The sequence below is a fragment of the Miscanthus floridulus genome, chromosome 13 (assembly GCF_019320115.1).
Source record: "Miscanthus floridulus cultivar M001 chromosome 13, ASM1932011v1, whole genome shotgun sequence".
NCBI lineage: Eukaryota > Viridiplantae > Streptophyta > Magnoliopsida > Poales > Poaceae > Miscanthus > Miscanthus floridulus.
In genome coordinates, this window is record NC_089592.1 from 2,908,383 (window position 1) to 2,934,462 (window position 26,080).

The window sequence follows — 26,080 nt, forward strand, 5'->3', positions numbered from 1 at the left end:
TAACTAAAGAGGCCTGTCATATATAGGTCCGAAACAACCACCTGGGCGTCGCACTCAAGAAGACAACAAATGAAAGGAAAAATAAATTACTTCGAAGCAAACGTCCTTGTCCCTTAGCTTGATGTCTTCTACTTTCAAGGCCTCTTGTTGTGCTGTTTGAAAGCAGTTCTAAAAAATTATGTGATTATGCTATTTCCATATTCAAAACTTTGCAATTTAGCCATTTTTTTTGTGAACTGCAGCTGATTGATTTCCATTGCGAGGGCAAACTGTCACACAGAAGGAAAAAGTTCAATTCATCTCTCGATCAGTCCTATTTTGCTCCTTGAACTTCAAAACCAGTTTCTTTTGACCCTCCTCGATTTTCAAAACCGTTTGTTTTTGCACCTGGAGGCCTAATTTGAAAACTCCAATCCCTCCGAGGTCCCGGATTTTTTTTCAGGGTGGTTAATCCATGGGGATATCATTTTAGTTATCATCTTAGTTCTTAGTGGGGGATTTTCCATCCATGGGTTTTGCTTCCCCTTGCTTCCAAAGGAGGCCTGAGTGGTTTTGACGTGGTTTTACTGATGTGGTGCCATGTCCGGGGGTAAATCGGATTAAGTTGAAAGTTCAAGGAGGTAAACCGGACAAGGAATATTTTATTAAAAAACTAAAGATTCCATAAAAAAATATTTTTTCACAAATCTATCAAAATAATTTTACATGGAAAATAATGCAATTAAAAATCCTAAAATTTGGTTTAATCTTAGAAAAATCAAAGAAATTTTGTTTTATCTCAGAATTTTTTTGGATATACCAGATTCTAGGATTTTTAATTGCATTATTTTTTTCATGTAAAATATTGGGCAAATTTTGTTTAACTTATTTTTATGAGTTTTTGGATATTTTTAATATATATTTCTAGTCTTATTACCTCCCTAAACTTTCAATTTAGTCCGATTTATCCCTCTCTGACATGGTGCCATATCAGCAAAACCACCATCAAAATCACTCAAGGTGCAAAAATAAACGTTTTAAAAAGTTTTGAGAGGATAAAAAAACTAGTTTTATATAGTTCAAGGAGGAAAGTTGAACGACTGCTATAATTAAGAAAGGTAAATTGGATTTTTTTCCCCCCACGCACGCAGAATGCCACAAAATGGAGTGAGAAATGCGGCGCAGTTCGGCCCACTCAAGTAGTATCCATTCTTGGCCCATTCTCCAGTTCCCCTCAAGCGCAACATCGGGCACGTGCGCCTTCTCCGCCATTTCCTCTCGTCTCCTTCCTTCCTTGGGGGCTGCTCGGCTCGATCCATCTCGCGTGGCGTGGCGTGGCGGCGGGACGGGAGGCCCCCAGCCACAGCCAGCGGGAGAGGGAGGCGGGGCGGCATCTGGCGAGATGGCGGCGGGGGCGGCGGAGGTGGACGACCCGTCGCTGGCGGCGACCCTGGAGAAGTTCCGCCTCTACGAGACGCGCGCGGTGAGCACCTCACCACACCACCTGCCTCCTCGTTCCCCATCCCCATCCGATTGGAATCGCTCATCCGTCCGGGGTTGCGTGCTGGGCCGCAGAGGTTCTACGTGATCGGGAGCTCCCGGGAGAAGCGCTGGTTCCGGGTGCTCAAGATCGACCGCTCCGAGCCCTCCGAGCTCAACGTCAGCGAGGACCCCGTCTGGTACTCGCTACAGGAGGTCAAGAGCCTCCTCCAGCGCATCGACGAGGGCAACCGGTCCACCGGGGGCCTCGCCTTCGTCACCAAGGCCTACGGCATCGCAGGTCGGTCCCTAGTCCCTACCTTCTTCCCCTTTCTCAGCGATCAGTTAGTTGCATTCATTCTTCATTCACCTACCTCTGTTGCTCTGTATTGGAGAATTGGATTCTTAACACTAGTTAGATCGCAGCTTCTCTTGTAGGCTATACTTCTCCTTAGATAAGATATACAGTAGTAGTTTTTTTTTTTTGGGTACATATACAGTAGTTCATCAGAGCTGTTCTGTTGGGAATTCCAAAATGTTCCCTTTCAGTGAATAGGTGACCAGAGAATGGCGGGGATTCATTTTAATTGCACAACTACTTCAGAATGAAGATAACTCGGGTACCCTGTGTTAGCAATGCCCCTTGCATCTCTTGCCAACACTTGGATTGTTGCTTAATGCTTTACTGATATGAGTTTCGCATTCAGATGCTAGTATTCGTTATGATCAGGATAGTGTAGGGAGGGCAGGAGAGATGGCGTTTATATACCTTATGTTTCTTTCCCAAGTTAGTCACTATTGACTACACTTCAACTGCAGCCTTTGCGGTTCTTCTCAAGATTCTTGTTTTCGTTTTGCTATGTAGGTTGCATCAAGTTCCTGGAGTCATATTACCTGATTTTAGTCACCAAGCGCCGCCAAATCGGTTGCATTTGCGGGCATGCTATATATTGTATAGATGAGAGCCAAATGATCACCATCCCACACTCGTCAGTGCAAACCGATGTCGCGACCTCTAAGAATGAGCTGCGGTATAATAAAGAGCCTTTTTTTTCTGTGCTGTTTCACACTTTTGAGTTTGCACATATTATTGTACATTTGCTGAATTAAGGAACTTATACTTCTGTAACAATAGGTACAAGAAGCTTTTGGCTAGTGTTGATCTCACCAAGGATTTCTTCTATAGCTACACATATCCCATCATGCAGAGCCTGCAGCAGAACGTTACCTCTGCAGGAATGAAGGAAATGCCTTATGAAAATTTGTTTGTCTGGAACACTTTCCTGGCAGAGCCAATACGTTCAAGGTGCCGCAATACTCTCTGGACAGTAGCTCTTGTCCATGGGCACTTCAAGCAGGTTAGTTATAAACTATCTGCCACCTTTTTAAGTTTTTTTCCTATTCATGAGATTTGGAAATTGGCTTGGTTGATGACCTCCATTATTTTGGATAGGGAGGGGGGGGGGGGGGGGGGGGGGGTCTTGCATAATGCCTAATTAAGTGTTCCTATTTATTTTGCAGGTCAAGGTGTCAATTTTTGGCAGGGAGATAAATGTTGTTCTCAGCTCTAGAAGATCTCGACACTTCGCCGGGACACGGTAATCTTTGTTTGCTTTCTAGTCGTTCCATACTTCTTGATTCCTTTTTTCATTCGTGTAAGCTGAAGTCATTTACTCATTCAAAGGATCAAGATGCCCAAGAGGGGGGGGGGGGTGAATTGGGCTAATTCTAAAATTCTTTGCAATAAATAAACCCTACACTTAGCCCACTTCACCCCTTGTGCCTAGAAAGTGATTCTATTGATCTACTGCACAAAAGTTTAGCACCATAAGTTCCAATCCTACTCTAGCATGGTAATTCTAAGAATGTAAAGACAAGAATTGAATTGCTCAAATGTAAATGCTTAAAGTAAAGAGAGAAGGAACGCGGCGATGTTTTGCCGAGGTATCGGAGAGTCGCCACTCTCCACTAGTCCTCGTTGGAGCACCCGCGCAAGGGTGTAGCTCCCCCTTGATCCGCGCAAGGATCAAATGCTCTCTACGGGTTGATTCTTCGACACTCCGTCGCGGTGAATCACCCACAACTGCTCACAACTTGAGTTGGGTCATACACAAGCTCCACCGGATGATCATCAAACTCCCAATCACCACTAAGCCGTCTAGGTGATGGCGATCACCAAGAGTAACAACCAAGAACTCTCACTTGACCACAACAAGCCTAATGAGAAGGGTGGATGCACACTTGCTACTCTCTTTTGTGCTAATGAGGCCTTAATTTTGGATTCTCAAATTTCAATCACCTCACTAGGCTCTTGCTCTCCTTGGCACTCTCAAGGGTGTTTCTCAGCTGTTGAAATGGGCAAGAGTACTCCCTTGAATGAATAGAGGAAGTATTTATACACCCTCGTTCGAAACGAACCGTTATGTGCCTCTGCGGGGTGACCGGACGCTCCGGTCAGTTCTCCCCGCAACCGAGCAGTTAAGTTGTGACCGGACTTTGACCAGCGTCCGGTCAGCACTGACCGGACGCGTCCGGTCATGAAAACTACTCTCTGTAACCTAACTGATGTTGACCGGACGCTGGAGCCCAGAGTCCGGTCGCTTCGCTGTTCAGCGTCCGGTCAGTAATCGGAACCTGACCAGCGTCCGGTCAGCACTGACCGGACGCGTCCGATTAGGATTCTCCCTCTCTGGAACCTTACTGGAGTTGACCGGACTCTGGCACCCAGCGTCCGGTCACATTTCTCTTAGCGTCCGGTCGCAACCAGACGACTTCACCTTGATCAAATGAACTGACCGGACTCTGCGCCAGCGTCCGGTCACACCGGAACCGGCGTCCGGTCAACATTTGACCTCACTTCCAACTCGCAATCATATGTGAATGAAGTTTGCTCCAATTGATCATAGGGCTACTTAGGAGCTACCTAGTGCTAGATTTGACAAGTGTGCACCACACCTAACCCACTAGACTCACCTAGGTCAAGCTACTAGTCCATACCCCCCTTAATAGTACGGCCAAAGGAAAAACAAAATCTTAAACTACTCTAAGTGTCTATTCAACACCAAACGACACTTAGAACTAGTACATCCTTAATCTTGTCGTCCATCCCTTGAAAACCGAAACGATTTCCATCGTAGGGGCATGACAACCATGATTGCCCAATCAATTGCCATTACCATGACCTAACTTAATTGCCTCTGCAAAACACACGTTAGTCATAATCTCGTATTGTCATTAATCACCGAAACCCAACTAGGGGCCTAGATGCTTTCACTCATTATTAAGGCTTACGTCCTCTTCCATTGAGCATATTATTCTCTTATCGCTGTTGAGTTATCAAATGCACGCCTTGTTCCAAAAACTTAGAACTCATATATCTAATATCTTTATTGGATCAACTTATGCGAAACCTTTCAAATCAACACTAATTTCCTGTCATCTTTCATTTACTTGCTGCTTGGCACCATTTCTCTATGCTCTGCAAGACTGCAAGTTATGCATTATCTTATTTTTGTTCAATTGAAAATTTACTACTGCTACATGGTTTCTCTAGGTATTTGAAAAGAGGTGTGAATGACCATGGAAAAGTTGCTAATGATGTTGAAACAGAGCAGATAGTCTTTGAAGAAGAGGCTGGTTCCTGGAAGGGAAGAATGAGTGCCGTAGTACAGATGCGAGGATCAATCCCTCTCTTTTGGTCACAAGAGGCTTCTCGACTTAGTCCTAAGCCTGATATTTTTGGTTAGTAGATTTTGTGAGTCATTGATTATAATGTCAGACCAACTGATAATAGTTTGATTGCAGGATTATTCATATAAAATCTTAAGATTTTATCCTTATGGTAGAATAACACACCCGCATTGATATAAAATCTTAACATTTTATTTCCTTATGGTAGAATAACAGACTTGCACATCTGAGAATGGTCTTGAGGTTTGGCCATTAGATGCTTGATGCACTCTTCAACTTCAAATCTGACTATTCTTTTAGGCCTTGAAATGAATAAAATTTGTTATGAGTAGCACCTGTTTTCATTTTTATTGTGAGGATCTAGGCCTGAGTATGTACATCTCAGGTATTAGCAAATATGCACAAAACCCACACATGACAAAGAGAACATATACATCCAACAAAAAAATTATCACTTCTTTCTCACCTTAAAATTTCGCTGCAGTACAGAGATATGATCCCACATATGAAGCAACAAAATTACATTTTGATGATCTGGCCCGGCGATATGGACATCCTATCATAATACTTAATTTGATAAAGGTACATGCTTGCAACTTGATTTTGTGATCCCCAAATATCTCCATTTGCTATTAGTTGTGTATTTGAGGCTTTCACCCTAACTAGTGCATTGCATAGCAATTGATTGCTACAGTTGCACATTGATATTTGTCCAGAAATACAATATTCCTTTTTGTGTCTCATATATTTATTGATTCTTCATGCCTCTCCAGTAGAAATTACACTATATTACAGTTCTATGCATTGGGGAGTAAAAACTGAACTGAACGATCTGTATCTCTTTTATATTCTGCATGGACATGTTAGTTATTAGTGTAGCTGTGTTACTAGTTGCTACTCTTCGTTGACTTGTTTGTACTGATAACCAACATGTTAACTTTTGTCTTCCATGTGTTACTCATCAAAATTTTCAATTCTCTATGTAGACTGTTGAAAAAAGGCCACGTGAAATGATGCTCAGGCGTGAATATTGTAGAGCTGTTGAATATCTTAATCAAAATGTCCCAGAGGAGAAGAAGTTGAGATTCATCCACTGGGATTTTCATAAATTTGCTAAAAGGTTTTCAAGTGCTTCTTGGCTACTTTCAAACTTATGCAAGCTAGTGCTTGTTCGCATGCTGATGTTTCACACTTTACTTTTTCAGCAAATCTGCAAATGTACTAGGCGTTTTAGGAAAAGTTGCAGGTGAAGCACTGGACCTTACTGGGTTTTACTACAGCGGAAAGCCAAAAGTCCAGAAAAAAAGGTCAATTCAGCTTAGTCGAACTAGCACTGCAAGGTAAATTTGCAATCTGTTAGAAAGAATGTATAGCTTACAACAAATAGGACCATTGTATCCTGCAGATTTTTTATCTGAGAATTGAGATATCAAATATAAGAAGTGAGCAGTTTCATATGGCTAATCATCTGTCAATACCACACTATCAACTAGGGATACTACCAATACTCACTGTTGGCAATGTTTTCTTTCTGCACAGGGATGGCTCCCTTGATATAAGGGCTAGTTCTGGAGATCTTTCAAGGCTCTCTAGTAATGCTGAAGCACTTAGTTCTACAGGCTTTCAGGATATGAGAAATGAGGCTAACAAACAAGAGTTTCTTGGTGATACTCCCTGTTACCAAACTGGAGTTCTTCGTACAAATTGCATAGATTGCCTGGATCGCACAAATGTTGCACAGTATGCTTATGGCCTTGCTGCTTTGGGGAGGCAACTTCATGCAATGGGACTGACAGATGTTTTAAAACTCCACCCTGATAGCAGCATTGCTTCCGCTTTGATGGAAATGTACCAGAGCATGGGTGATGCACTTGCTCATCAGTATGGAGGATCTGCGGCACATAACACGGTCAGTAAATATTCTTTAGCACATATTAAATGAAGAATAATTGCCAGTCATTTGTAATGGCCATAGGATCCAGATTCCAGAAGTCCTTTTCTTTTCTTTTTTTGGGGTTTAGAACTTTAGATAAAGGTGGTCAGCAGAGCTATCTGCTATTGCCTATTTGGCCCTTCCCTGGTTTCAGACATTCAGTACTGTCCAATGAACACAATTTCAGGTTTTCCCTGAGAGGCAAGGGAAGTGGAAGGCTACCACTCAGTCTCGGGAGTTCCTGAAATCAATTAAACGGTATTACAGTAATGCCTACACTGATGGTGAGAAGCAGGATGCTATAAATCTGTAAGTCTATCGTGTTGCTTTATCATCATAGATGTATTAAACATATAAGGTAGTGAACCAGCTCTTGAGTTGTTTACTGCCATGGGTGCAATGACTACCTCTGCTAATTCTTAGTTTGGTGGCACTATCAGATTTCTTGGGTATTTTCAACCACAAGAAGGAAAACCAGCTCTTTGGGAGCTGGATACCGATTACTATCTTCACGTGACAACAGCTGGGGATGATCTTATGTCTGATAGCTACCACTTGAGGCAAGTTTTAGTGGTTATTTGGTTCACTTGTTATGATACAATGATTTCAGTCCCTTAACAAGATGATAACTCACAGTTCTGCACCTGGAAATAATGTGTTTGTGGGATTTGGAGCTGCATTGAACCCTGGAACCACATTGAGCCCTGTTCCAGCATGTAAAGAGGATTTCTCAAGGATGAAACTTACTTCGTTTGACAAACTTATAGAAAGAACATGTAGTTCGATAAGGAATGTAAGGCTTCATTGTGATGCTGATCTAAAGCTACGTGGAGGTGTTGGAACTTCTGGAATGGCACCAGATGCAGCGTATGTGGTTTTCCCCCTTCATCCCCCTTGTCACATATGGTTCTTGGTTGAATTTATTTTCGTGATGTTGTTCTGACAGCATGCATTTATGGTTCAGTGAGATACAGCTTAAAAGCCCAAACTGGTTGTTTGGTCAAAGAAAACATACGGAGACAATTTCAACTGCAAGAGTTGCCCCGGTTGAAAACGTGAATGAGGGGAACAAAGATGAGTCAAATGTCTCTCTTTGTGGGGAACTGAATTGGCTATCCTCCTCAGCTGAATCATGCGAGGAGGACATTTTCAGAAGGTGACTCCATAAAATTGCTATAGCTCTTTATAAATGACTCCTTTGTGAGAGCGTGTGATTGTTACACACCGTTTTCACATTCCATTGTAAATAATTTTGGAAATTTTGTTACCTTTGCAATATGCAGGTATCTTGCATTCACAACAGCGGATGTAGAGAATGGCTGGTATGGCGGAGCACTAATATATGACCGAGATGAAAACAGTGGGGCTTACAAGCACTATTCTGAACTCTGCCAGGTGAGCGCCTCAATGGTTGTGAAAAAACAATCAATCTCGTCATCTTGCTTCTGAACGTACGAGTTTCATAAATTTATGTTTGTGATACTGTAGGGAGCTGTCATGGATCCTTTTGAGCATGACCCTGAGAAAGAGCGGCATTATGCGGAGGCCCTTAGCGTGGATCTCGACGTCTCAAATGATGCACGGGTAGAGGCCGAAATGCAAGCCGCGCTGGACGACTACCAGATCATAGGGTCGGACCTGAGCATTATCCCTTCATGCGGAGCACTCGCAGAGGATCCGAGCCAGCTGACGAGGTGGATCATTGGAGATGAGAAGCTGCTTGTGGGTGCTGCACAGTAGACCGGTTGGTTTCTGTGGAAGGTTGTACAGCAACAGATTGCCACTCACCTGACTCAGCGTTTGTGTTATAGTTCTAGAGCTATTTCCCTGAAACAGTTACCCGCTGTATTTAGCCATTTTTTTCTTTCTGGGAGCACATTCGAATAATCATGATGATTGAAAGATGGTAATGTGTTTGCATGCGGTGCAAATTATTTTTAATAGTGCACGTGCATGTCCATGTATCGATTAAGGATGGAGTGTATGCAATTTGTTAATGTAGCAGGGTAGCCTTGCTGCAGGAATTGGCATTGGCAATTATAAATAGTAAGAAAAAAGTGTAATACACTAGTTAATTGTTATGATGTTCGACAAGTCGTCTATTGCCTAGAGGCGGCACAATTGGAAGGCATGCCAAGGTAGTTCACTGGTGTATATATATATATATATATATATATATATATATATATATATATATATATATATATATATATATATATATATATATATATATATATATATATATATATATATATATATATATATATATATATGAAATCAAACGGCGATCCCCATGAGAGCACACAGCAGCGTCAATTCATTTGGAGGCTAAAAAAGTTTGTAATTACATAGAAGTCATTAAAAAAGGTAACCGCGCACGAGTGTCACTGATCTAAACTTCTTTCATTCTGGTTCTGTTTGTTTTTAGGCGTTTGGTGACCGACCAGTGAAATTGTTCATATTACCCACGACTGCGTCATATCCTGCCCTTTGCTTGCGGCGAGAGGCCAGAGGCGAGTGGAAGAGGCGGAGGAGGAGGTCAAGGCAATGGGTGGGGCTGGGCCAGCCGGACGACCATGCGAACGGGGCGGCCGTGGTGGAGGAGAAGCTGGACGCGCTGCGGCGGCAGCTGGGGAAGGCGGACGGCGACCCGCTCCGGATCGTCGGCGTCGGGGCTGGCGCCTGGGGCAGCGTCTTCTGCGCGCTGCTGCAGGACGCGTACGGCCACCTCCGCGACAAGGCGCAGGTCCGCATCTGGCGCCGCCCGGGCCGCGCCACCGCCGAGCACCTCTTCGACGTCATCAACGCGCGCGAGGACGTCCTGCGCCGCCTGATCCGCCGCCGCGCCTACCTCAATTACGTCGAGGCGCGCCTCGGCGACCGCACGCTCTACGCCGACGAGATACTCAGGGACGGCTTCTGCCTCAACATGATCGACACTCCGCTCTGCCCGCTCAAGGTCGTCACCAACCTGCAGGAGGCCGTCTGGGACGCCGACATTGTCGTCAACGGCGTGCCGTCCACCGACACCAGGGAGGTGTTCGGGGAGATTGGGAGGTACTGGAAGGAGAGGATCACTGCCCCCATCATCATCTCCCTCGCCAAGGGAATAGAGGCCTCGCTGGATCCACTGCCACGGATCGTAACTCCCACGCAGATGATTAGCAATGCAAGTGAGGTTCCTCGACCTTTCGTCTAACTAACCATTAAATCGTGCTATTTCTTTATTGAATTCAAACCGGGCTCTGTTTTTATTTGTGGCTCTCCTCGGTTATATCGAATTTGGAGCTCTGCCCTTAGCTTCTTCAGTCTGGTACCTCAATATTCAATTGCAATTATAGGTCTTCGCTTCAAATTTCATTAGAACTAGTATTTCAGTTATGTTGTCAAAGACAGCTCACATGTGAATGGAATTGTCTTCATTTGGTGTCTACCAGTGGAAAGTTGTAATTGCAACAATGGTTCCTGATAACCTCTGCAGAGTGCTGTAGAATCATCTAGACATCTACAAACAGCTACATTCATTTTATGGCTAGACTTCACATGATATTCTCGATAAGTTTCTTCAACAATTTGAGAAAGGCATTTGATTAAACCAATTGTTTGTCCAATCATCCTGCATTTAGGTCCATTTAAGTTTTCTATTGCTTTAGCAATCCTGTGAGCCAATTGATAGTGCTTAACCAGAAGCTGCCTGACTCATATTCTAGTTTCCTGTTTTTGCATACAAAACATTGTAGCTTTAGCAATCCTGTGAGCCAATTGATAGTGCTTAACCAGCAAATGCGTTTACTTTGCACTTTGCACATCTGAGATGATCTACATCACACACCTTCTGGAAGAAGAACCTGAAAAACTTGCTGGACCCTTATTAGCTGACACTTATGTCACATTGTTGAAAGGTCGTAATGCATGGTATGGGCAGAAGTTAGCTAAAGGCGAATTGACATTAGAAATGGGTGACAGCATTAAAGGAAAAGGGACCATTCAGGTATGCCCTTTTAATTTTGATTGACATCTAAACTTCAAAGAACTGCATGAATATGCCTAAATGATTCATGTAACGAATTATCCTCTTGCCATTTCATTTCAGGGTGTCTCTGCAGTTGAGGCGTTTTATGAGCTTCTTAGTCAGGATAGCTTAAGTGTCATGCATCCAGAAGCCAACAGATCTGTTGCGCCGGTTGAGATGTGCCCGATCCTAAAAGCACTACATAGGATTTTGATCACGAGGTTAGGACCTAAGACCAACGCCACATACTCTATTCCAGTTACATTTTCATTGGATTACCTATGTCAGTAACCTATATTACTAACCCTTGCATACTGATTGGCATGGTTCTTTCTGCTCCTGGAACGGCGCGCCCAGGTTCTCCAGAAGCGCGCGTAGGATGTTGCCGTCCTCGAACGTGCGCCGCACGCCGTGGAGCGTCGTCGTGTACAGCACCACCACGGACTCCCCGCCCGGCGGGCACCGCGCGGGGAACCCCAGCAGCGGGTCGGGTTCGGGTTGCGCTGGCGCGGGCGACGCGTGGCCGCCGCCGTCCTGGTCGTCCACCAGCTCCCACGCGTCCAGCGGCTCCGCGGCTGAGGGCTGCCGGCGGTGGTGGGATTTGGTGGGCGTCTCCGGCTCCCGCGCGTCGAAGAAGGACGCGTCGTCGGACAGGGCGTCGCCGCCGCCGTGGTACTGGTGGACGGCGGGCTTCGTCGGGGACGGCGGCGGGGAGCCCGCCGTGGCGTCGGGCCCGGCCGCCTTGAGTGCGGCAGTAGCAGTCGGAGGGGGAGAAATGTTTTTGTGGGCGGAGGAAGGAGAGGGAGTGTTTTTTTTTTTTTTTTTTTTTTTTTTTTTGCCAAGGGCAACATGGACAATGGATAATTTCACTGACCGGTTCCACACCAAACGGCGAAAAACAAACAGAACTAGGATGGAATGACTTCTAAGACAAAGAAGTTTAGAGCAGTGGCATCTGTGTACGGTCACCCTTTTTAATGGCTTCTGTGTAATTATAAACTTTCTTAATGGCATACATGTAAAAGCCTCATTCATTTGGGAGTTGCATGCTACAATATCTATCACAGTATCAATAGTGGTAAAGAACTGTTCTTTTTTACTCCATTCTCTCCATCCAAATATATATAATTGCAACCTATATATTACTAGCATAAATCACACAATAGCCCAGAATTTGAAGGACACATTTCAAATGCAGAACTGCATCAACCTCTACTGGACTCCTAAAAATTTATAATAACAGACAGCATGCGTCCCAGCATCTACCGAATGTTCCAACAGCAGGTGCTACTAGAAGTCGCCGTTACAAGCATCCTTAGACAAAGTACCAAACCAACGTATTGCATCCTATTTCTGCTGCAATTATCCTCCTGCACTGCTCAAACTCATTTTACTCATCCTGTTTGAATACCAAAACAAAAAGATGATGGGGGCAAAACGTATTGACAGGGGACCGCGTGCTGTTTGGATGAGAATGAAGAACTTATTTGGACGCTAAGGTGTCACTTGGGCTGTATATATGCTGATCCTCTTCTATTTGCCAAACCTTGAGCCACTCGGTCAAAGACCCTCAAGTGTCTTGGTTATGCTTCTTCAAACCCTAGTACAACATTAAACTGAACTCAAAACATACATATAGAATTCTTGAAGCAAGAAATTATTGTTTATTTGAACATAATATACTACTACTACAACTACCGAAATGACCTACTACCTTTATTATTGAAACTTTGGTTGGCTATTGATGCATCTAAATAACTTGATCTTTTTCTTTTAAAAAAAACTTTCAACTAGAATGGTCTATGTCTCATCGAAACCTATAGTTTCATATAAAGTTTGCCCTCGTCCAAGGCCATATGAAAAAGCTATGAAATTCCGAAAACAAGCTAAAACTCAAATTACTTAGGTATCACTCTCGGTTTCTGCTACTAACTGGGGGAGTGGTACATAACTACTTCTAGATTCGTAGCTTTTACTATGTATCTAGGCATTACCATATGTCTTAATATCTAGTTGCGTAGCAAAAGCTATGAATCTAAAAAAGTCAAAACATCTTATGATTTGGAACCAAGGGAGTATATATTATTAATACGGGTTCTTTTATTGCCGGTTGTAATGTGATGGGAGTAAAGACCATTTCTGCAGTAGTGCTAGTATTTCTTAATCGAAGAAGAAATATACATTGAGAGGGCGATCAAACTATCAAAGCATGCAGTTCTAAGAGTACTTACGGATTTGAAGCTCTCACAATCATTATCGTGCCAGATATCAAATCGGAGAATGGGACGATTATTGGGAAGTATATCAATCGCAGCTTTGATGGCGCATGCAACACACCTGATAGTCGAATCATCTTCATCTTCTGCTGGATTGTACTTAGTGTCTCTAGAGCAGTCACCTCCAATAGAAACCTTAACCATGCTAAGAACCGAGAGGTGCTGGATGCCAAAATCAGAAGCATAATTGACACATTCCATCTTATGCAAACAGAAGCAAAGCTGGAGCTGCTCAAGCTTTGGCATTGATCCTGCTTCAAACACCAGCGCGGTCCCACAAAGACCAATAGTCAAGGAGAAATATTTCAAGCTCCGGAATCTGTCGCTGCCACGGATGAAGATCTTTCCATTGGTGCCTCCAACAGTGCGTAGTTTGAGAGAATGCAAACTTGGTATAGCTCCAAGGATCTTAATATCTTGCGGACTTATACAAAGGATTGACATTTCTAGCACCCCGAGATTTCCAAGTGAGCCCATCCAATTTGGCACCTTAAAAGCGTCACATCCTTTGAGATGGAACCTTTGGAGGCTACAAGAAGTAGTAGGGTGCCATGAATCCAGCAGCAGTGGGTAAGACCTAATAGATTTGTTTATGATATATAGACTATAAAGATTGCATGAAGACAATAAAGATCCTACATAACTGTGATAGACCTCAACTTGGTTTCTTCTTTCTATGTTATGTGGCAAACCATAACTCCATCTGATTTTTAGGGTCTTCATCTTGGTTAGCTTACTGAATTCTTGCAAGTACATCCCTTGTTCATAGGACATAACACCATACTTGCTTAATTCTTCCAAGCTACGCATTTGTCCAATCATTCCATTCGGAAAGCCCCCCAATGAACATACAGATGAGCCAGTCGTTGAAGCTTTCCGATTGTTGATGGCAAACATTCAAGACTGCATCGTCGTACATCGAGTGTTTCTAGATATTGCAGTTCACCAACTTTGTCTGGGAGATAACTTAATGAGCCGAGACGCAAGTACTTCAGATGAAACAACTTTTCAATATGTAAAAGATGATGGTGTTGCATGCGCAGACAATCATATAGGTCCAACACACGAAGAGCCGTGAAAGGTAACAAAGAAGTTCCATTTGAGAAAGGCAACAAAGAAGCTTCATTTGAATATCGTCCAAATATTGTAAGCGATCGAACATGAGACAGAATTAGGCTTGTAGACAAGGTAACATTTTCTGTACTGGGTTTATAAACACAAAGCCTACGAACCTTGCATTCTGAAGTGTATCCATTATTCTCTCCAGCATCTAATGAGATCACAAAATTCTCTTCAGCAGCCTTGCATTTGAGATAGTCAAGAATGATGTCATGAACTCGGCATGCCTTTGCCTGACCAAACTTTACATCAATAGGTTGGATCAGGCTTCTATTAATGAGATCATTAAAGTAACGCTCACCAATTTCATATGTACTCATCCCTTGTTCTTCATGAATGAATCCTTCAGCAATCCATCTGTTTATCAAACTTTTTTTCGTGATTTGATAATCTTCTGGGAATACACTCAAGTATAATAAACAAGTTCTTACATGGTGAGGAACATCAACATAACTCAAAGATAAAATATTCATCATCCTCTCAGCATCAGGATTCTTAGCAAGTGCAGAACCAATAGCATTTGCTACCCTTTCCCATTCAATTCTTGCTTGTTGATCAGTTAACATGCTAGCTATAGTAATGATTGCCAACAGTAGACCACTACATTTTCTTAATATCTCATTCAGAACATCTTCCAAATGAGGCTAGCTGCAATCCTTAGAACCAAATGCTCTTTTAACAAACAACCTTTTGGAGTCGCTGAAACTAAGAGGCTCCATGTCATAAACATAACCGCCTTTAGAAGAACAGCACGATGCAACTGTAAAACTACGTGTCGTAGTGATTATTCTGCTCCCACAATTATTATCCAATAATGCAAGCTTGATAATTTCCCATGCTTTTGCATCCCATATGTCATCAATTACAGCAAAGTACCTGCCACATGATGTTAACATAGATGCAATTAGATAGTGCTGATAGACCGTAGTAAAGGTAACTCAGACACTGGCTGGCTAGCAGTTTAGTTCATGTTCTCCCTATAGTAAATAGGCATGACATCATAATAACCTCATGTAGTAAAAGTGTAAAACATTTCCAGCTTCTACCAATATAAAAAGTCAAGCTATACTGCTGCGTGTTACAGTGCTGCTAATATGAGGCTTCTTTAGGGTTTATTGCCTAGTTCTCGACACCATTATAGATAGATGTTCGGTTCATGATAATATAAGATTCCTATATATTGACAAGAAAACCATTACTAATTTATGGGTTGGTGATTATATACGACCAGGCCCAGGCGTACCTTTTGTTCTTGAGGTGCTGTCTGAGTTTCTCAATGAGTTGTTGCTCGTCATCATTTTGGGATTTCTTTTCAGATATCCCCACTCCTTGGGCAATGTCTCTTAGAACTTTTCTCATATTGGGGCTTCGAGAAACCGTCACAAAAACTCCACACATGAACTGACTTCGAGTGGAGCGATAGACTTGGTTTGCAAGAGTAGTTTTACCGAGACCTCCACAACCAGCAATAGAGATCACTTTAAGTCTGCTTGCGGTTGTTGTCAACCAATCATTTATGCGCTCCTTGGGAGATTCAATGCCTACAAGGTTATCTATCTCCTCGTAGAGCGCTGGCAGACGAGGATCAATAGCAAAATTGCTGGTAGGAGTTGGTGGATGAGTGCTCAGTAAAATCATACCTCTTGTGCCTCTCGCTCGCCTCTATCGCGCGAGCCTTCAGTTGTTCAATCTCATTGGCTATCTCATGGAATTCTATCAGCTTCTTGAACTTGAGGAATAATCCCTTGAAGTTGAACCCATTCACCGCGTCTTTGTCAAGGTCAACACGAGCCTTGAAGTCGTCGATACAATCTTCAATGTCGTAGGGGAGCTCACGTAACTTGTCTCTCCAATCTTTCATGACAGGGTTGAGCTCCTGTGCATCCCCGAGCATCTGGAGCGTAGCACTCATGGCGCTCAGCTCGTCTCTCAAGAATATGACCTGCTTGCGTATACCTTTGAGCTTCACGTACTCGTCCCCAAGAAGCTTGGTGAGCTTGGAGATGAGCGGCTCCATCACCCCCCGTGGAGACGCTCACAAGAGCAGCCTCCATCGGTTATGTGCGGATCGGAGGCCGGAGGGAGAGCAGAATCAGAGGTCGTCGCCGGCCAGCCTGCCGCCGATTGGAGTGACCGGCGGAGGCGTGGAGCGTCTGGAGCGACGACGGTGCTTGTCAGCTTGTCGAAAGGATAAGAAGGTCTGGATGGAGCACACGTTGATCCGATCAAAACCACACATGTATGAATGGAAAAATTCGCCGACAGCTCGTTGGGGAAAAAAAAAGAATGAGATGTCGCGATCGCGAGGAGGCTCATCAATGTGTCGACTAAATGGCCTATAAAGAAATCACAGATGCATGAATGAAAAAATGGTCGACATTTACGGGTCAAACCAGCTCGCGAGGCAGATTATTCCACGCTACTACAATGCGACGATTATCTTCGTGGAAAAAATCTGCCTTTGACAGGAGGCTCACCAATGTGTGGATTATAGGGCCCGTTTGGTGTGGAGAATCGTTTCGGTTTCTCAAGAGAAACGGAAGAATCGGCTCCAAACCCTACTCTCCACCGGTGATTCGAAACTGAAACGATTCAGCCTTTCTCGCACCGATTCTCCTCCTATCCCTTCTTAGTTCGGTTTAATATTTTTCCATTTAATTTTTTTCTAATGCAACAAGTTTAAAATGAGTTGTAGTTAAGTTGTTCTTTGTCCACAAAAAAGTTCAGAATTTTTTGAAACATATTTTTGTTTCTACGATTTTTTTTTCAGAAAAATATATGTTGTTATGAATATGAATCAAGTATACTTGCCAAGTGGTTCTTATTTAGCATTCGAATCGTTTATTGAGAGAATTTGGATCTATCAAAATCTAACACGTTCGGATTGCACGAGAATGACTCAGATCGCTCGAGGATCGAATTACAAAGATGCTAGGGAAAACTGTCCTAGCCGATTCTTTAAACCGGTTTCTATAAATTCACCGCGGTAAAATCTAGAAATGCATCCCGGAAAGGAGCCTATTAGGGAGGCACCTAGGATCGTTTTAGGGTTGGAAGCCCACTTAGAACGCCCACAAACATCGCTGAGATTTGGAAAAAAGATTAAAAAATATAGATGTATTGTATAAAAGATCATTGGATGCCCTCAATGCCTACAAGTTCCCATAAGTCATCAGAATTTAATTCGTGAAGGCAATGCCGAATTTGTCACTGCCATGGATGACTATCCTTTCGTTGGTGCCTCCAATAGTGCGTAGTTTGACAAACATGCAAACTTGGTAAAGCTCCAAGGATCTCAACATCCTGCGGACTTATACAAAGGATTGACAGTTCTAGCACCCCGAGATTTCCAAGTCAATTTGACACCTTAAAGTGTCACATCCTTTGAGGTGGAGCCTTCGGAGGCTACAAGAACCAGTAGAGGGTAAGACCCATCAGAGTTTCGAATGCCTCACAAGGGAAAACTCATGTAGTTTTCGGGCCAAATAGGTAGGTAAGTTCAAAAACGAAAGGGCATAAAAGAAAGCAGACTTTTTCTAGGGCCAAGCAAGTAATTTTCTCATATATGTATATGGGGTATGAAAAATTATGTAAAATGTCCACTACTTAAAAAGTCCAACCGGACCTGCAAAGCTAGGCAATGACACTATTATTGCTTATTGTCCAAAGTTCCAAATGGTCGGCTGACCGGTTTCCACGCTACAAGGCACAAGAGAACATACACAAGAACAACTAGAGATTCGCATTACAAATTTACAAATGAGAAAGGCACAGGACATCACTAGAGTCAGTTGACGGCGCGAGCCTGTCAAATTGCAACCCTCCTAAAGTTTCGAGGTTTCTCAGTCTAAAAGGCAATAATCAGAGAACTATCTGGGCAAGGTTTCTCCAAGCCTCCCAAATTATGCACTGTCGCCACACCTTTCCTACAGACCCAGCATCTCCCTGCTTGCTCCTGCCTCCCTCTCTGCTGCGGTAGCCACTGATCCAGATGGTGTTGGTGATTTCATGGACAGCGGCGCCACTATCTGCGTGGGCGCTATTGCAGCTTGCCCCGCCACTGTCACACCCTTGGCTAATATGTCATGGTTAGTAACAGGGGTAGCTATGAGAAGAACGCCCATGTGTTGCGTGCTGTTACCAGCAATAGCTTCTGTTGTGACATTCTCTTGGGAGGTCTCAGACGGCTTTGCTGCCTTTTTGGGCTTCTTGGCCCTGCGTCGTTTTTCTGAAGGGGCAGGCAAAGCTTCAGGGATAGCATTGTCACCACCCAACAAACTCTTCCTGTGGACAGAGCAGAAATCCGTTCCCCATTTTGCGCTTGTACCACATCCTTGGAACTTGCACCGACTGCCCCCACCATGCTTAATGCAGAAATCTGTGCGTCCTTGAGCACTCTTTGTACATCCTTCAAATTTGCACCGCCTTCCCCCACCATGTTTTATGCAGTAATCGGTGTTCCCTTGTGCGCCCTTTGCACACCCTTCAAATTTACATCTCTTACCACCACCATGCCTCACACAGCGGTCACTACGGCCTTGACCACATGCTGCATTTGGGCATTGGGGGATCACACACCGTTTCCCACCTCCATGCCCAATGCACAAAGGTGTGCCTCCATGTGCACCTCTTGTACAGCCCCGTACCATGCAGCCCTTGCTAACACCGCTATGCAACTTACAGTAGATTGAGTTCTCATGTGCTTGCTTGCTGCAGTTTTCGTTCTTGCAAAGTAAGCCTGCCCCAGAGAAGACAAATTGTGCAGTCTGACCTGAAGTGTACCCAGAACTATCCTTTAGTTTACCTCGATCATCCCCTTCATGCTTGACATGTAACTCTTGCTCAGTGCATGGCACTGCAATGGAAATAGATTCCTTAAACTGGCTGTCATTAACAGGGGGCACCGATAAACCTGAGCTCTGCATTCCGCTGTGGAGGTGACTGAACTGTTGGCATGACAACTCCCCGCTGTGAGTTTTGCAGTACACTACCCTTCCATCGACAACCTCATTGCACCCAGGTTGCTGGCACCGGTTCCTGTCTGTTTTACAGGAAATCAATACATTAGAAATGTATAAAACACAATACAATTGATATAAACACAAAACAAATTAGCAAACAAAGAAAAGCTGATAGCAAAACACCACAAACTAAAACTCTAAAAGTAATTGGTCACACCAACATATCATATATTAGCTCCAGAATTCATGATAAAAGATATACATCAACCAACACTAGCACATGAAATGTGTAAGAAAAATATCTTCATGACTAGTTTGTGGATTGCACCAACTCAGTGGAACATAAAGTAACAGGATGTCTTCTTGAAATTCCAAAATAAAGGTGTGTCCTTGCAAAATCACAAGCTACGGAGACATTGAGGCATGGAGCAGACATACCACCAAAAGAACCTTCTGCCATATGCATCTGAATTCAAAGAAAAGAACACAGAAAAAATTAGGATGTTGTGATTGATCATATACCTAAACATGGTTCCTTAAAGGACAGACTAAGATACCTTTATACGAGACACATGGTCATGCCCCATTACTGTTGTGTGTTTTTCTACAGAAGTTCCAAGCATAAATCTGTCAGATAATGAAACAGAGATACAATATCAGCAACAGTAGATATATGACTGATTATGGAAAATACCAGGATCCAAATAAGGCTCCCAAACATACACCTGAATGTAGTGTAAATGGATATGTTAAAACAAACAAAAGGACAGTTTGATGATCAAGTAATTTGTGAAATAGCACAATTTGAGTGCTTGAGAATTGGGTTAAATTGGCCATGTTTAATCACTACGATTGGTTGCTATAAGTACACACATATGGAGAAGGAAAACTGTATTATTTGCAGACCACAAATTTCAGTTTTATTGTTGTACATATGAAAACTTTATCACATATCACCACTACCTAACCTCTTTGTTCTTGGCTACCGGTCTGTAACATGGAAAAACCATGTGAACGAGGTATCTGGTTATATTGCGAGCAATTAGAGGTTCATTACTACACTCCAATCGGTTCTGATCATTACCAAAAGTTGATGTCTGTATTGTTAGCTCCAAACCATTCTTCAACATATACTACATGAGAAATTAACAGTAGTTTCAGGTTTTCAGCAGCAAATAGGTACAATAGAATAAACAAACCATATTGTAATAAACTATTTGGTTATTGAATATAGAAAAATAAGTTCACACTTTTAAAAACTTCTTCCATAAACTTAGTTAATACAACAAGTGAAACAGGACATAAAATTGAAGAAAGAAAACAGATAAAATACAAAGGCAAGAGGTCATAAGCAACAATATCCCACGGTTTCCCTTTACTATCAGTATTTAGAATAACTGTAGCGATCACCCAAATATTTTTTTGAGCGAAAAATACAGCAGGGGAGGCCCCCACTGTGAGATTTTATTAAAAGGCAAAAGCCAGAAACTGAACAGAGGAGAAAGAACAACAAAAACAAAAACCACCCAAGAGGCTGAGGGAGCCACTGGTCAGCTAAGAACTACGAAAAGGAGTCTATACAAAGGAGGAAAACATAGCGCTTGTCTTCAGACATTCTAAGAGCTTGAAGTCTAGCCTCATCCAAAAAGGAGCATTTCCAGGAGGAGAAAGAGGGTCGTCCTCTGTCAAATATAAAGTTATTTCGCTGCTTCCATATGTGCCAGGCAGCAATGATGAAGATCTCCATAAAGAAGGGATTTTGATATTGCTGTTTCGACTGCATCATCATTTGGAAGAAATCACTTTGAAAGTTCCAGTGCATATTCAAGTGTTGCCAGCAGGCCTGACTGAATGGACAGCTGAAGAAGAGGTGGAAAGCAGTTTCCTCAACATTCTGATTGCAGAGAATGAAGATCACCCAAATATTATGAGTATGTTACGGCGTGTACGATGAGGAGATCACAGGGGAGAGTGGAGTAGGATGGATTGGGAATTGGAATGCAGGGGGTAGCGAGGAAGTGGTGCGGCGGGAGGTTCGCTGGCGGCAGCGGCAGAAACGCTCGCAGCCACCGTCGAAGGGGAAACCTGCCCACCTTGGGAGGTTTATTCCTTCTTCGATAATTCCTGATTACATTAGTAAGTGTCCTTTATAGATTAGGATCACTTCCTAACAAACACAAATCAATCTCCTAAAAATCCTCCCCTTCCTCTACTTTCTAAACCGCCCAGCCCCCCTCCTAGCCACGGCTGGGCCTGGGCCGGCGCCTATATTGGCCCCCTACGAAGGCGTACAGAGCAGAGTAGCGTGTCAATGAAGAACAGAAAGTATTGAATAATGCAAAAAATGCTCCTCAAATGTGGAAAAGTAAACTAAGTGAAATTTATTAGCTAACAACGATAAACCTGACAGCATCTACAGTGCACACTCAGTAAGTGTCATTGGTTACTTTAGCCAAATTATAAAATTCAGCCTGATAAAATAGTAGGACAGAATAGAGGAAAACGTAAAAAAGCTAATGCATATGTATGACCTAATGGTGTAATGGCTCAAAGATATAAACTAATGGAGAAGTTCCAATGTGTAGCTCCTAATCAAACAGTGAACCTTCTCACAGATTTGATCGAAGGACAAAGGGTCAGGCAACCAGCAAAACCACAAGCAATATGTTACGAGCAGTGACTAGGTGCTCCCCCTTGCCCTTGGACAAAAGGAACATACATGGCAGAAAAAAATCAATGCACAACGTCGAAGCCAAAATACAGCCACTCGAATCACTGAATTAAAAAGGCACTTATATTTATATGGCAACTAATATGAAGGAAAGGAACTGCAAAGTATCTGACTGATATTTTTTTATATGTCAAAGCATGGCTAGTCATGTGTGGTGCTTAATCAAGAAAAGAGTGCCAGGTTCTTCATGATTTTCTGGCTGAACTGTCTGTAGAATATGCAATGCAATAAACAGGTAACTCTGCATTATAAGCACATATATGTAGTTGAGAGTGAGATGTGAAGGTTCCATCCGTTTTCCAATAACTTGTATTATCATTTTGAAAACTAATGATCAACCTCGAACACATGAATTCATTCATTCATTACTTAATATATATGTTACAGAAGTGGGGGAAAAAAAAACCCCCAGATTTCTTGACAGTGACAGTGACAGATGATGCCTGGCAAAGAAACCTCGTCCATAATTGAATTTGGAGAGGTGGTGATATCTTATTAAAGAAAGTATCTTAGGAATTCATAATCCGTTCATATTTGTATGTGCTTACGATTGCAAGATTAATTAATGCGTGTATGGTGGTGCTTTAGTGCCAACCAAGAATAATAAATGTATGGCACAATAATTCGAGCATGTCAGGTTCAGTGCCAACAGGCACACCTACTCCTCTTGCCATGAACGAAGAACCTAGTAGCTTTTAAGTGGGCAAATTACTGAGAGCAGTAAGGGGAAAAAAGAGAGGCATGACCACCACAACAGTGAATCTAACAGTGTGCATTTCTGCACTTAAATCAAATGCGGTAACTACAGACATATATAAACATTCACAAACCTTGGTACGCACATGACATAGCAAACAATTAGGCGAGCAACGGTCGAGGCACACACACTGCATTGGCTATACGCAAAATAAAACAGCACAGCCGGTCAGTCACTTTACTGCCTCCTTGCCGAGATCATTACCGAGGCTGTATGGGTAGAACAACAAGGGGCGAGCACTAGCTACGCGGAGCACCCAGGAGCCACGATCGGCGCGGCTAATCGCGCGATCAGGGTCGGCTGATCTGCTGAATCAGAGGTGCGCAGCGGACACAGTAAATACACTCGGTAATTTTTGCAAAAAAAAAAAGAAGAAGAGGAAATAGCAAAGCAAAGTTGTCAGTAGGCATAGTACACGGAGTATACAGACAGGCGTTTGATTAGATCAGATCCAGCTAGGGTTTAGGTGGGCGGTTACGCTGACGCACGGCGGGGAGTGAAGGGGGGAGACGGCGTGGGGTGGGGCTGGCACACGTACCTGTACCCGGTGGGGCGGTGGTCGCCGGCGAAGACCTCGGCGGCGGCGGGTGGCGACGAACGGGGCGGAGGAGGAGGAGGAAATGCAGGAGGAAGGGAAGGGAAGGGAATGCGGAAGCAATTTGGCACCAGTATAGTATAGGATCGGAGGAGAGGGAGAGTATTTTTTAGTAGTAGTAGAAAGAGGAGGAGGGAGAAGGGAAGGGAGAGTGGCTTTGAGAAGTGCAAGTTGCAGCAGGCATATTAATAAATAAACATAAACAAATAAATTGGCTGCTGGCGTCTCTCCTCCTCGTCACCATCGCAATTCGCAAAAGTTGCATTGATGAGGTTGACGAATCAGTTTTGGGCCGAAATGTTGCAGCGTTCGATAAATTTCGTCAGAAATCGGCGGCCCATTTAGTACACCATGTAGTCCCATAAGACCGACTCCAACAAAGAGTACCCAAAAACAAGATGCATTCCTCGGTTTACATTGCGCACAGTGAAAAGATCCGTGACCCATAAACTTCCTTCTCCGACCGTCGGGCGCCCGTCCTCTTTCCTTCCTCCTCTCGCGAGCGCCACCACCTCTTCCCTTCCTCCTCTCGCAGGCCCGCCGATGGGAGCGCCTCCCTCCCCACCGAGCCACCGAGCGCAAGGTCGCCGGCAACTCCGTCCACAGGCTCGCCTGGCCAAGCGCCCCTGTCCGTGGTGCCGCCTGGCCGAGCGCCCCCGTCCGCGGGCCCGCCGGCTCCACTGTCCCGCCTTGCCGTCGTCGTCCGCGAGCTGCTCCGAGCTACGGCCCTGGCGTCGCTGTGCCCGACGAGATCTGGACCCGCCACCACCATGCGGGCGAGCTCCGGCCCTAGCCTCACTGCGTCCGCGCTGGCGGCGCTCTTCTCCGCGGGCGGCCGGGCGGATCCAGACTCCACGACGGCAGTCGCGCCTCCACCGACCTCCATCGGCCCCGCCCCTGTGCCGGGCCCTGGCGTCGGTCGCTCCTCCCTCTCTCTCTGTGTTTTGCGTCGTCGAGAACGACAACGCTTTTTTGCCTCCCGACACCGCTGCTACGCAAAATGGCTGGCTTGAATGCGTTCTCCGTTGGAGCATGATTTTGGGACGTAAAAACACTGTGCACGATGCATTTTACATTTGGGTCGGTATAGGGTCGAGATGACGGACTAGAGGGGGTGAATAGTCCTTTCTAAAATTAATCGCGTCAGCTAACCGAAATAAGTGCGAATTATAACTATCGATCTAGCCAAGACTACACCCCTCTATCTATGTTTTCTAGCACCTTCCAAAGATACTAATTAAGCAACAAAGGTGCCAAGCTAGCTAGAGCTCACCTAACCAATTCTAGGAGCAAGGTCACACAAACCTATGCCACTAGTACTTTAAGCAACAAGGGAGCTCCTACACAAACTAGTAAGCAAAAGTACAAAGCTAACTAAGCTCACTAGCAATGCTCAATAACAAAGTAATCAATGTCAAATTAGAGAGCGCAATTACTTAGCTACACAAACTAAGCAATGTGACTAACAAGGTTACATAAACCTAATTAGCCACACAAGGGAGCTACTTCTATGCTACACAAGCAAGAAGGTAACTAGTAAGCTACACAAGCTAACTAGTTACAAGAGCAACTACACAAGCATAATATATATGAAAGTAATTATAAGCTTGTGTAACGAGGATGCAAACCAACGGGAAGAACAAGGATGACACGATGATTTTTCTACCGAGGTTCACGTGCTTGCCAACACGTTATGTCCCCGTTGTGTCAACCGCTCACTTGGTGGTTCGGCGGCTAATTGGCATCACCCGCCAAGCCCGCACGTCGGGCACCGTAAGAACCTACCCCGAAAGTGAGGGTAGCTCAATGACACGCTCAACTAGAGTTGCTCTTCGCGGCTCCCGTGGGGCGAGCACAATGCCCCTCACAAAGCTCTTCTTCGGAGCACCGCACAAGCTTCTTGCGGGCTTCAACGGAGACCACCACCAAGCCGTCTAGGAGGTGGCAACCTCCAAGAGTAACAAGCACCACCGGCTTGCAACTCGATCATCTAGTGCCACTCGATGCAACCTTACGATGCAATCGCACTAGAATCGCTCTCTCACACAATCGAATGATCACTATCAAGTATATATGAGATAGAGGGCTCCCAAGCACTACTACACAAGCCACCAATGCTCTAGTGTGCTTAGCTGCCGACCCAAGGCCGACCATGGCTTCTATTTATAACCCCATGAACAAATAAAACCGTTACCCCTTCACTGGGCAAAAGTCGAGACGACCGGACGCTCTAGTCCGATCGACCGAACGCTGGACCTCGGTGTCCGATCGTGCGATGCACGCCACGTGTCCCCTGCTTCAAATATTGTTCGCCCGATCTCAACGGTCATCTATCGACCGGACGCACCAACCCCAGCGTCCGGTCATTTCCAGTAAGGTACCAGACATGACCGGACGCGTCCGGTCGGTCATGATCGGACGCAGCACCAGCGTTCGGTCACTTCCAGCTTCTCTGCTCTGCCTGCATAATCACACGTCACCCTGACCGGACGCACCCTGTCAGCGTCTGGTCACTTCCAGCGCCAGTGTCCGGTCGAAGACCGACGCC

The 26,080-nt window shown here is 44.2% G+C and overlaps 3 protein-coding genes and 1 pseudogene across 4 annotated transcripts; 2 read left to right on the forward strand and 2 right to left on the reverse strand.

Moving 5' to 3' along the window:
- The first annotated feature begins 1,233 nt into the window (after nucleotides 1-1,233).
- LOC136498845 (phosphatidylinositol-3-phosphatase SAC1-like) lies at nucleotides 1,234-9,162 on the forward strand. The gene is made up of 16 exons (XM_066494561.1): nucleotides 1,234-1,462; nucleotides 1,555-1,759; nucleotides 2,324-2,489; nucleotides 2,594-2,816; nucleotides 2,980-3,056; nucleotides 5,012-5,199; nucleotides 5,633-5,730; nucleotides 6,135-6,268; nucleotides 6,354-6,488; nucleotides 6,688-7,057; nucleotides 7,269-7,390; nucleotides 7,522-7,641; nucleotides 7,718-7,948; nucleotides 8,046-8,237; nucleotides 8,365-8,476; nucleotides 8,570-9,162. Exons 1-16 carry the CDS (start codon nucleotides 1,382-1,384, stop codon nucleotides 8,819-8,821), a joined length of 2,706 nt encoding a protein of 901 aa, XP_066350658.1. The 5' UTR covers nucleotides 1,234-1,381; the 3' UTR covers nucleotides 8,822-9,162.
- Nucleotides 9,163-9,374: 212 nt separating this feature from the next.
- Nucleotides 9,375-12,152, forward strand: LOC136502011 (probable glycerol-3-phosphate dehydrogenase [NAD(+)] 2, cytosolic). The gene is made up of 5 exons (XM_066497500.1): nucleotides 9,375-9,392; nucleotides 9,510-10,254; nucleotides 10,984-11,072; nucleotides 11,175-11,314; nucleotides 11,451-12,152. Exons 1-5 carry the CDS (start codon nucleotides 9,375-9,377, stop codon nucleotides 12,013-12,015), a joined length of 1,557 nt encoding a protein of 518 aa, XP_066353597.1. The 3' UTR covers nucleotides 12,016-12,152.
- A 32-nt stretch (nucleotides 12,153-12,184) lies between these two features.
- LOC136500714 (disease resistance protein RGA5-like) lies at nucleotides 12,185-16,808 on the reverse strand (annotated as a pseudogene).
- A 1,314-nt stretch (nucleotides 16,809-18,122) lies between these two features.
- On the reverse strand, nucleotides 18,123-23,683 carry LOC136501084 (uncharacterized). 2 transcript variants are annotated; one of them, XM_066496576.1, is made up of 5 exons: nucleotides 23,476-23,683; nucleotides 20,534-20,582; nucleotides 20,007-20,076; nucleotides 19,888-19,915; nucleotides 18,123-19,529 (listed from the first exon to the last, which is right to left on the reverse strand). In XM_066496576.1, the coding sequence occupies exons 3-5, from the start codon at nucleotides 20,070-20,072 to the stop codon at nucleotides 18,415-18,417; spliced, it is 1,209 nt and encodes a 402-aa protein (XP_066352673.1). In that variant the 5' UTR covers nucleotides 20,073-20,076; nucleotides 20,534-20,582; nucleotides 23,476-23,683; the 3' UTR covers nucleotides 18,123-18,414. The 2 variants fall into 2 exon arrangements, with proteins under 2 accessions (XP_066352673.1, XP_066352672.1); XM_066496575.1 differs by lacking the exon at nucleotides 20,534-20,582.
- Nucleotides 23,684-26,080: the final 2,397 nt, after the last annotated feature.